The 12,470-nt window shown below is 32.1% G+C and overlaps 1 protein-coding gene across 5 annotated transcripts in view; it reads left to right on the forward strand.

The window, feature by feature from the left end:
• Positions 1-12,470, forward strand: part of LOC114330869 (3-hydroxyisobutyrate dehydrogenase, mitochondrial) — a 206,777-nt gene that overhangs the window by 31,942 nt on the left and 162,365 nt on the right. The window contains exon 5 of one of the 5 annotated variants that reach the window (XM_050656467.1): positions 595-844. The exons of the other annotated variants lie outside the window; for them this stretch is intronic. Within the exon in view, the coding sequence (XP_050512424.1) occupies positions 595-787 (193 nt within the window). The 3' untranslated portion in view covers positions 788-844. Of the gene's footprint in view, positions 1-594; positions 845-12,470 lie in introns of those variants that run through there. 5 annotated transcript variants of the gene reach the window in all.

Consider the following 12,470-nt stretch of genomic DNA (forward strand, 5'->3'; position numbering starts at 1 on the left):
TCTCAAATATGTAAACACGCATGGGACAATAAATCTAGAGTTCAGTGGAATACTTGCAGTATAGTCCTGAAACAAACAGATGGTAAAAAGAGAAAAATCAAAGAAGCTGCTCTAATTATGTTAAATGAAACCAATTGTGTTGCAAATTCCTCTGCATATTGCAGTAGGATATGGTTACACATATTTAAAAAATGAAATCTACAGAAAGAAAATACCACGATTTAGCAAGTCAATAACATTTCAAGAATATATCGATTACATTTTAAAATCACATACATATAAATAAAATCAGAGTGTGTGTAAATCAGAGTAGAGTTGTGAGTTTGTAAAAGGTTTCTATAATAATTTGATGGCAACTATAAATTGTATAAGATGCCACAAGAAAATAGCTTCAGAACAATATGTGATGTTATTACGTTTTAAAACGTACAAATTATTAATCCCAGAAGTAAAAAACTTGCAAATGTAAAATAAAGCGAAACATTTTTAATTCTCATTTAAAAGTACTCAGCTTCCGTTTTGCTTGAATTTTGTATTTTGCTGACAATGTTTTGTAGCGTACATTTTTTTAAATTCGCTTTTCTTCTTTTATAGATACGAGGGAGGTTTCAGTGTACCTTTAATAGCCAAGGATTTAGGTTTAGCGGAAGCAGCAGCTTTAAGTTGTGGTACTCCACTGTTATTGGGTGCTTTAGCTCATCAAATATACAGAGCACTGATTCTCAATGGTTACGGTGACAAAGATTTTGCAGTAGTCTATGAATTTTTGAAAGGACAAAGTAAATGATTATAAGACCTATATTTGTTTGTTATACATGTGTTTTAATAAATTTATTTTTAAATATTGGGTGCTGCTAATTTCTTTAATAGTCGGTATTACTCTTGGGAGACCCGTTGTAGACAGTGACAGAAGACTATAAGTACTATAGAGGAAGTAATTCTATTCGAGACAAAATATTTGAATGAACCGGATATTAAACAAAAAATAATTTTACTCACAATCGGTTAGTAATTTATGGATTTCTAACCTTTGAAGTAATCAGGAAGCGACTTATTACTTACTTTTCTACCTGCAAATGTCAATGTCATTTTTGATTAAAAGATGGTTTAGAAAGAATAGAATCCACTCAACATTTATTTAATTAAGAAACAACAACAATAACAAAAAGAAAACTATTTGGAATTATAAATATTAATAGTTACATTGGAATTATGATTACTATTAACGGTTAAAGTAAGACCGTGTTGCTCAAAATTATGAGTTTCAGAAATAGATGATGACGCCGACGTTTCTGGATTTTCTACATGAGACAACATATTATTATTATTTATTATTGGTAGATTGTGAGTATTAGAAATCCATAAACTACTAACCAATTGTGAGTAAAATAGTATTCGCGGTGTGCAAGTACTTGGAAGGGGAAACGAGAAACGACCCTGCGCGAGTCGCGGAGAAATATTGCAACTATCTTAAATAATTCATATTGTCAATTGAAATTGTCAAATTGACGTATATTTCATACCTTCTGTCAATGAAGCAGAAAAATTATATATTGCTCCACAATATTGATATGATATGCAATTATTATATAAAGGTAAATTTAATTAATTTTATTTTGCTTGCAGTACTGCATTTTAATAACTAATTTTATTTACTACATACAATTGTTGACGTTTTCATAACATAACCTGAATCTTATTTTTTCTTCTTATTATTTTTTTGGACTATGGCCTTGACAATTATCCAGTAACCAGGACTAATATAATTGGCCAATATAATTAAAAGTGCGAATTTTAGTATAGAGCGTAGAAATAGGGGTCGCTTTGCCGAACTTGCAGGGTCCCAATACAAACCTCGCGTCTGTAGTTTACCTCGGTGCTTCGCACCTCGGTAAACTACCTTGCCGCTCAGCTGAAATAGAGTAGGTACTTTCCCGCTAGGTATGTAATATACTATAAAGTAGTTACACTCTATTTTACTTCTAGTTTACTAAGAATAATATTTGATTTAATTATGGACAATAAAAGCAACCAAAATTCTATGTTGGTTGTAGTTTACTGGGTTAACTCTATTTACTGGCTGGTTGTAGTTTGAGCAATAGTTCAAAAAATGTGGTTCACGGGTCCATCTACAAAAGATTCAAAGGCCCATCTATCGCCCTGAGAATCCAACGGCTAACTCCAGATCCACATAAACCTATTAAAACAGATTTTAAAGATGAAGCTATATATCTCTACCTGTCTTCTGTTAAAATCAAATTTAGACTATAAAATTATCGCTACCAATTCGAATGCCGCAAATATATAGGGCCGCCTTTAGGTCAATTGACGCCCTAGGCAATTCTCTAGTAGCCGCCCTTCAAACATGTACCATTTTTGCGAAAAAAATTTAAAGCGGAATTTTTTATTTAAATAAGAAGGCACTAAAAATGGATTTAAACTACGATGTTTATATACATATAACAGAAAAAATTGTCATTCCAGTTCGATCACATCAGAGATTTCTTTCTTGATTTTTCTTTGGCAAAATCATCTTCATCTATTTGCTCCGAGTGTTACAAAGTGTTAAAGCAAAATCGACCGAGCTGCTCATGGTGGCGGTTGCCTGAATCTTTGTAAGGACGCTTTAGTGTATGTCATTGTTTAAATGGGACATTTAAAAAAAATGCCATATCACGCTATTTGTTGTGTTGTTCACTGTAAAAATACATGGAGAAATAGTGATGTGAAATATTTTTATGTTCCTCGTTTCCAAAAAAAATTAGGTCAAAGAATAAAATTGATAACGCTATTAGAAGGATGAAGTGAGGTTAACTTTTTCTATATATACAAAGGATGTGGCAGTATACACATGACATAATAATATTATTTACGTTTTTATAAGTTTTGTACATATTACATACACTTTTAGCTCTGATATACCCGAATTGACTCCAAAAAGTACGGATACCGTATGTCCTATATAACCTCACTATCACAGATTATTTGATAGGAGACATCACTATTCAGGAGACGAAAACCTGATGGAGCAGTTCTCGATGGAGCGGTAACAGTTGTGTTTCCTCTTGTGAACGCTCCGCTCCCTAAATTCGTGACACCCTATCATTTTCTGTTATATGTGAGGTTATACACTTCCCTCTGCACAATAAATTGTTTTTTACTTCATAATCATGGTCAAAGAGCATGGACTCTTTACCGTCCGCTCTATTTTCCAATTAATAATTAGTACTTGACGCCATCTTTCAACAAGTCTATTGACAAATTCACAAAATTAGCATACGTTGGACGGATGTAGCGGAATTAAAATGAGCTCACTGTCATGGCGACCGTTCCGTAACATGCTCTGCAAGTAGCGCCACATTCGGAGAACGAATTCCCAACAGTTGCGGAACCGCTCCGTCACTATTTCGTCTCCTGAATGCGGCAAATGTCGTCATAATTTATCGCCTTTGCTACGTCATTTTCTATGAACAAAATCGACAAATTGTTAAGACGTTCTTGTGCCATACTTGATCTGAAATTATTTTTAATTCTTGACATTTTCGAAAAGACTTTTCAGCGGACACGTTAACAACTGGGATGCACAAATAAATGCGCAAAGCAATGTCAAAGTTAGGGAAAATATATTTCAATCTTTAAATATTGTCAATTGGTGATTCTATTGTGGTATCCAAATGACCCTTTAAGTGAATGCATTTATGTATGAATGATGTATCTAGGTCGTCTTTATAATTTGTATCAGATTTTCAGCTTCTTTAATAATTTCTTCATTGTTTAATTTTGGCAAATCTGTTTTAACACGAAAAAGTGGATAAATAAGTCGATAAGATTAAAACACATTGAACATTTTGACAGGCGACATTTTGCGCCTATGCCCTTAATACTCCTGTCAAATTAGGTGACTGGAATATTAAATTTTCTGGCGCTCCTAAGCATCTATATATTTAGTGTCCTGGAAAAAATTCAAAATCTTGCCAAATCACGTGATGTTCCTGATACGACCCTTTTCCGATCTGCCATGGATTTTTTCGGGTAACGCCGCTAAATTAAATCTAAACATCTCTTGGCTACAACTGGTAGAATTACTCAAATTTACATTCCTTCCGCATGGCTACGAAAACGAGCTGTGGGATTAGATCAAAAGCCATAAACAAAGGAAAAACGAACCTTTTATTGTTCTGTATCAAGCAGACATACTCAATTTAATAAAAAGACGACCGAGACAGCCTTCCGAAAAAAAGATAGTATCCTATATTCGTTTAAATCTTCTACCGGAATATTCTATGATAGCCACTAGTACGGTGGATATCGTACCGTGGTACCTTTTGACGTCTGTTCCTTACTGCCGTCTGTATCTTGTGATGCTGTACCTTTGGACACTTTACTGTACCTTTTCGTCGTTAGTTTGCTGCCTTAAGCGTCGTTTAAACACAACGATAAGTCACAGCAACTAGTTGTGATGACAAGTTGAAACACAAACCTTTATCTCTCCACCTGCCTACCTGAATCGTCTACGTCGCTGATTCACCTGTTACGGTGAGTAACAAATCGACTGATCACGAATTCCTTCCCAACCCTAATTTTTAGTCCGGGTAGCTCTCGAATTCCTTTCAGCGGATTAAAGTATTAACCCTTACCCTTGTGTATTTATAAAATCGATTACCTTTGGTCAATATAAAAGTGAAAATTAAAATTTAAAATTCATTTTACTTTGAGATTTCGTCTTGTGTGTTTGGTTAATTTGTGTAATTATAAAATCAATTATGCCAGTTAAGAATATACTTATGTCTTTTCTGTCAGTCCTAAGCCTGGGTAAAGTGTGAAGGAAAAGTTAGAAACTGTTTTTTGAAATTCAGTATAATCAAATAATTACAGAACTTTTTACCTGCTCCTTTCTTGACTACCTACCTGACTATGTGACCCTGCCGCGAGAGGGATTAACTATGGTAAGCGGGAAGGAATTCGACTATTTTTTTGACGGCAGGAAGGAATTCGAGTACACCGAACAAATCAAATGCCTTGCCTTATGTTTGTTCTGTAACAGCATAACTATACTCACATAACAATTTCATGTTCTTAGTAGATTCATAGAACATACTTTTCAGAAAAAGTATATACTGAAAATATGCGTAATTACCATTGCGAATGTGCAGATGAGCAGATACTGAGTATATACTACATTACAGTACTTAAAGGTACTATGTATTTATGTATATACTTAGAATGTACTACCGCACTTCTTTTCAATATATACCATGAATGTACTTTTTAGAACATTCCAATTAAGGAAGTGCTATAAACCTTCTATTTATATACTTAGAACGTACTACCGCACATCTTTGTATGGGAAGAACATATTTATATATTTTTAAGAATATTCTAAGAAAGTGCTATATTGCTCAGAAGTAAGTTTTCAGCATCACCTAATCTCATCATATAGGTTCTACTGGTTCTACCAAATACCTATTATATTTACATATTCTAATTGCATATGCATATGAGAATGTAGTTAGTACGTACATTCTACAATATTACTTAAAAAGTAAGTACATATTTATAAATTTTAGTTATTTATATAAATTATTATATAATATTTAGCTAAACTAAACTATGTATAAGTAACTAAAATTTATATATGTACTTACCTAGATACCTACTATTTAAGTAATATTGAGTTACCAAAATAGATAATATGTATTTTGAAGCACCGCAAACAAAATAAAGAGATTATGTATGTTCTTTAGTCCTAATACTTTATCATTCGTCTTCATCCTTAACACTACATAGATACAAACAATGCCTGTTTTCGTTTTCATATTTTACCATTGATTCCTATCCCTGATCCATTCAGGTAAGAAATGGTGTCAGAATAAGACGGGGGATATGTAATGTATTGTGGAATAACAACATCGGTGGTTAGTGTTGCCAAACGGAGGGGAAATTTTCCTTTTTGCGGGAATTTTCAACATAAAAGGTGATAAAAGGAAAAAGTTAACTCAAAAGGGAATTTTTGTTCCAGTCCAAATTGTAAAATATTAAGAAAAAATCAAAATATTTGAAAATAATTAAACATAATATCTTCTCAGATTTTATTAACAGGAGGGAATTTTTTTTATAAAAGTGGGAATTTTTAAGGTAAGTTGATGGAAAAAGCTTACTCGACGGTTGGCAACACCAAAGCCTTTGGTTGGGTTTGGCACGTTTTGGTTCTGGAATGGCCCATATTGAATTGAATGTACCTAAATTCAAATTCCAACGATGTAAAAATACTCATGATAAACTCGAAATGGTAAAGTCATTTCAATTATGAAAACGAATTTTTAATAGTATGTAAACGTTAATACAATTAATGTTTAAACTTTTTTACCATACAACAATTTTGAAATGAAATTCGTCCAATACTACCTACACCTACATACATAAATTTTATTAATTATTCTAAAAAATAACGAAGTTGATAATCTATGACTAATATTATACTTCCTATACATACATATTATTTTTAAGATATTTTAAAAGTATCTACTTATAAGTATGTGTTAAGAATGTACTTATAAGTATGTGTTAAGAATATTCGATAAAGGTATATTCTAAGAATAAACTTTTATACGAATATTCCGAGATCCTACGTACACGAATCTACTCAGTATATTCGGTACGAGAATATACTTTGAAGTATATGCAAAGAACATGAAATTTAGAATGTTTTTTAAGGTAATACATGCTATAGTTGTACTACGCATATACTAATAAGAATATACTCCGACTAATGTTGGTAGTATATGCTTTGAACATGATGCGAACATCATTGTTATGTGTAATTGTGCTGCCACGTGCCTATATTGTAAGTTCAAATACCTTATTCAATATTATCGACCAGCTCTAGAGTTAATGATGATAAAGACTATCTTTTGTCCGTTTTACCTAAAAAAGAAATCCAGGGACGTGGCGCGGCGGGCTGAGTGAAATAGAAAAAGATAAAAACTGAAGACAACGTGAAAGACAACGTGAAATAGATTCAACGCAAAGTAAAATACCAAAATTTTTCTCAAAATGTGTTTTATTTATGATCCTAAATAAAGCTAATACCGAACCCTAATTTATGACCTCTTGTACCCTATTTGTATTGTCCTGTGGAGCGTCGTATTTTTCCCGTGAATTGTCGGTAAAATGACACGGTTCAATGTTCAAAGAAATTTAACATACAGTAGGTGCTAAAGCGTCCACTCTTCCGATGGAGCTACGATCAGTGCCGTGGTAATTTTACTATGTATGGTGGTCTAACGGTTAGACTAACCAGGTTTTGTTAAGAGTTTTATCATTGTATGAATTAACCAACTTGTAAGATTTCTACCGCCCACATTAGTGGTGTATCTTCGGTACTCTCGGCCCAACCGATTATATTAAAAAATAAATATTTATTAATTGCACAGTAACAAGGGATGCTAACCGTGTTCTCTTTCCTTTGCACTATTATATATTTTCTCTCTCTTTGCCGACCTTTAAATTGGTAAATTCTTGGCTCTTCAGTGGTGGATCTGCGGGGAGGGAAAAAGGGAATTCCAATAAGGCCAAAATTAAAGAAAAAAATTGTTGAAACACAAAAGTATATTAGCTGACATGAAACTTAAACCACAGACTGACCCAATAAATTCAAATTTATTGACCCAATACATTTAAATACAAATTCAACCTAATAAACAAGCTAGTTATATTAGGAACATTAAAGGAACCAGTGGCGGATATAGAAAATTGCCTTAGGGAGGAAACTTCCAATGAAACATCAACCCAAACACATAAAAAAGATAAACCCAAACCGCATAATAGACATAAATATTAACTTATAAGCAATAATTTAATTTCCCTTTAAATTTATCTAACTAGCGTGTTTATTGGATTGAATCTGTCATTAAGTTTCATGTCAGCTAATATATTTTTTATGTTTCAACCATTTTTTTTTCTTTAACCTGGCAACGCCCTTAATTATTTTTTTTGTGTATGTTTCAAAAACCACTAAAAATAGCTTAGAAAACACTAGAAAAATATTTAAAAAAATGTTTAACAATGCTAAATATTGAATTTACCCTGTATGTATATGGACCCCGTGGGCATTAAAAGAAAAATCTATTAAATCACAGAACAAATATGACAAAAAATTAATGTATTTTTATTGAATAAAAAACCTATAAATACAAGTATAAAAAGTACAAAGTAAGTATAGAAACTAAATTTATTTTTTAGTGTGATAGCGTTACAAAACATGGTACACATAATCCAACATTACATTTTATGCACACTGTTCTCACTATACTATTACAGCTTTCTAACCCGCATCTTCGTCTTTTACCATCTTTAGTAGAATCTACCAAATGTCCAATGTTATCATATCGTATGTCAGGTATTGCTTTTCTCGAGTTAGCTTAAGGGGTAAGATTTGGTCCTGGTCGTAAAGTATATAATAGTTTGGTATTTTGTCAAATATCCTTGTACTAAATTGCGCCTAAATGTTAACTGGGACATTTTTGGGTCTTGATGGCGGTACATTAACCAAGCATTAATGACACACAAATCAATAAGATATGTAAATGGATTCCACCACCACTTTTTTCCTCGTATGTTTATCCTATACTCAGTTAAATGTCGGTCCATTTGGTTTGGTCTGTTCCCCCCATATACTCATTATACAGGGTGATTGATTAGTAGGGTAAAGCTCAATAGCTCCGCTATAGTAATAGATAGCAATAAAAGTTAATAACAAAAATTTTAGCCACCTTTGAGCTTCACATTACAAAATTAGTTGGAATGTTACAGGGTGTTCGATAACACAGTGGCAGACCAAACTTATGTTTTTTTTTAAATGGAACACCCTATATTTGATTTTAAATTCGATATCCTGTTAACTTCTCCATCACAAAAATATAAAGGTTTGTTATGTTATACAGGGTATTTACAAAGTTATAACCAATTTTGTATGAAAATCGTAACAAGTTCAACTCCCTGTATAAATAAAAATAAGCAAAAACAACAATGGTTTATTAATGCCATATTTTTTAACGTATTGTCAAAATTTTCAAGAATGGTCGATATTGCTAATTTTCTTTATATCAACTACAGGGTGAGTCAAAACGCGAGTACATTATTTTCTCAGTAATTTTAAATGGAACACCCTGTATTTTATATCACTATTGAAAAGTATCATTACCGTACTTTAATTTTTAGATAACATTCCCTATGTCTAAATTTATTAGTTTTCGAGATATTTTCATTTTTCAATGGACCAGTAGCGTGGCCACCCAAATCACCAGAATTTAATAAACTGGACTGATTTTTTTGGGGTTACGTTAATAATGAAGTTTATAAAATACCTCCAACAACAAGGGATGACATGAAAAATAGAATACAAAGTGTATTTCGATGTGTTAATTTACAAATGCTCCGTAGAGTAAGTAGCTCATTCAATGATCGTTTTTAGGCGTACATAAATGTGTTAGGAGATAATTTTGAACACCTTATGTAATTAAATATTAAAAATATTTTATTAAAAGTAGCTTCTAATTTTTTCAAACATGTTTTTTGCAAAATGTATTACTGATAAATTATGTTTCGTTCTTATTATTTGTTACATTGTTACATTTACATACAAAAGTAGTGTTTAATTGTCTTAAAAAAATATTGTATTTTGTGTTTGTGTGTTTTTTGTAAAATTTATTACTAATTTTCTTTGTTTATTTGTTGCATTTACATAAAAATATAGTTTTTAATTGTTTCAAAAATGTTGCATGTAATGGTTGTGTTTTTGTTTGTAAAATGTATTACTAATAAATTATTTTTATTTCTTATTATTTGCTACAGTGTTACATTGATTACCGGATTGATAATCGGTAATCTTCAATTGTCAATTCAGTCATGGCTTACTTAAAATTTAGATAAATTTAAACACCTAAAATAGTTTGCTCTGAAAAATGAAAATATCTCGAAAACTAATAAATTTGGGCATAGAGAATGTTATATAAAAATTAAAGTACGTTAATGTTACTTTTCAATAATGATATAAAATACAGGGTGTTCCATTTAACATTACTGAGAAAATAATGTACTTGCGTTTTGACTCACCCTGTACAAAGAAAATTAGCAATATCAACAATTCTTAAAAATTTTGACAATAAGTAAAAAAATATGGCATTAATAAACCATTGCTGTTGTGCTTATTTTTATTTATACAGGGAGTTGAACTTGTTACGATTTTCATACAAAATTGGATATCACTTTGTAAATACCCTGTATAACATTACAAACCTTTATATGTTTGTGATGGAGAAGTTAACAGGATTTCGAATATAAAATAAAATATAGGGTGTTCTATTTAAAAAAAACATAAGTTAGGTCTGCCACTGTGTTATCGAACACCCTGTAACATTCTAACTAATTTTGTAATGTGAAGCTCAAAGGTGGCTAAAATTTTTGTTATTAACTTTTATTGCTATCTATTACTAGGGCGGAGCTATTGAGCTTTACCCTACTAATCAATCACCCTGTATTTTCCTATTACAAACGGCCGCGGTACTTGGATATTTTTATGTTGTTCCTTGGAATATCTCTTAACATGGCGTACAGGTTGAAGACCATGAAATATTGAAACTACTAATACAACATCGTTGTCTTTCCTTCTAACAAAAAACATACCTGATTTTCTTTCTATGGCGCTACAGTATTGTCCTCTGGTTTTTAATAATTGTGGATCTAGTACTTGTGGGAAGATTTTTTTAACGTTTGATTTAGTTTTTGTTTCTTGCCTCTTTCTTTAACCAGCTGCTTCGATTTTTTAATAGGAGCCTTCTGTTCTTTTACTTCTAATTTAGGAATTCTGTTACTTCTCATTGTACCAGTAGCTTGGTAGCCTCTAAATCTAAGGAAGTTGAATAGATTTACTGAAGTGAAGAGATTATCGAAGTAAAAATGGTACGGTAACCTCATTTTTGGTTCAGGAAATTCGTTTAAAAGTTTAACAAAGGGAGAAGCAGCCTTTCCAAAACTTATAAGCATCAGGAATTGTAGCATTTTTCCCTTGATACATATCGAATGTCACACAATAACCTTCTTTTGTGTTAATACACCAAGCCTTATAGCCAAACCGGATCGGTTTTCCTTTAATGAACTGTTTAGCACTATGTTTTCCAAAATACTTTATCATACTTTCGTCGAAGTTTCAATTTTCTTCTGACACAAAAAGTTCGAGGAATCTTTTTTTGATCATATTCATTAGAGGTCTGATTTTCGAAAACTTGTCGGTTATGTCCAGTTTAGTGTTGTCGGAACAGTGAATGAACTTCATGATGGACCGGAATCTATTTCTTCTCAATAGCTCTCGATACCAAGGTATTTCTAATATCTTCGGACTTCTCCCAATAGTGACGTTTAGATGGGACTGAATTGTTACCACTCAAAATAAGGATTCCTATGAAGCATTTTATTTCATCGTGTGTGATATTTAGATTCTCTTGATTTTTAAAAGCTGTATATCTAGTAGTTTCCTGAGACAAGTGTTCAACAATTTCATCGGTAAAAAACATGTCAAACACTTCGATGGGGGTTTTATTTTTGAAAAGTTCATAACTCGATCTAGGAAAATCACCTTTTATATATTTCAATATATCACCTTCAATATATTCTATGTTTTGTAAATTTTCTCTTTGATAGTCCAACCAAGGAGCAATAAATTCTGGAATTGTATTTACATTTCGTTGGTCAATGTTTTCCGAATAATTATTACTATTATTGTTCGTAATTGAGGAGGTACTGGGGCCTGGTGTAATTGATGAGAAACACATGAAGAAATAGTCGACAGTTCTTGAATAGCATCATCTGAATTACCACCAATACGACCGTTAGCAAAAACGAGCTCTGCGAGTGCTAAAAAGTTGCTTGCCAGGTAAATGTTGAAAAGTTCCACCTTCATCCTCGTCTCTAGATTCTTCATCAGTAAGTACATTACATGGTGGAGGTTCAACAAAGATTTTTTCTGGGGCTATATTTTCATCGTCTTTTAAAAAACTTCTATTGCTTCCTGTAGCGAGAACCCGGGACTAAAACAAAAAAAAAAGTGTAAGTGCCCACGGGGTACAGCATGACAACGTTACAAATAAATGCAACTTGCACAAACATAAATTCATGAAACTGTATATTCTTATAAACTTTCAACCGTTAATAACGTATAAACACAAAACTAAACTAATAATTAAGAACCTACCTCAAAATATCTTTTAGTTTTAAGCCTTGAACATCGAAAAAGTCATCCATTTTAACAAAGCAAATAAAACGTTCACGTTCACTCTACTGAAATAATTTCAATACTAAACCACAGTATATAGGTTTATACAACAAGCAGTATAGTCACTTGCCGTGTGTGATGGTACACGACAACCCTCACGGAATTTTCCTAATTTATTTGTTATAAGAATAAGGTCAATATT

The sequence above is a fragment of the Diabrotica virgifera genome, chromosome 7 (genome assembly GCF_917563875.1).
Source record: "Diabrotica virgifera virgifera chromosome 7, PGI_DIABVI_V3a".
Lineage (NCBI taxonomy): Eukaryota > Metazoa > Arthropoda > Insecta > Coleoptera > Chrysomelidae > Diabrotica > Diabrotica virgifera.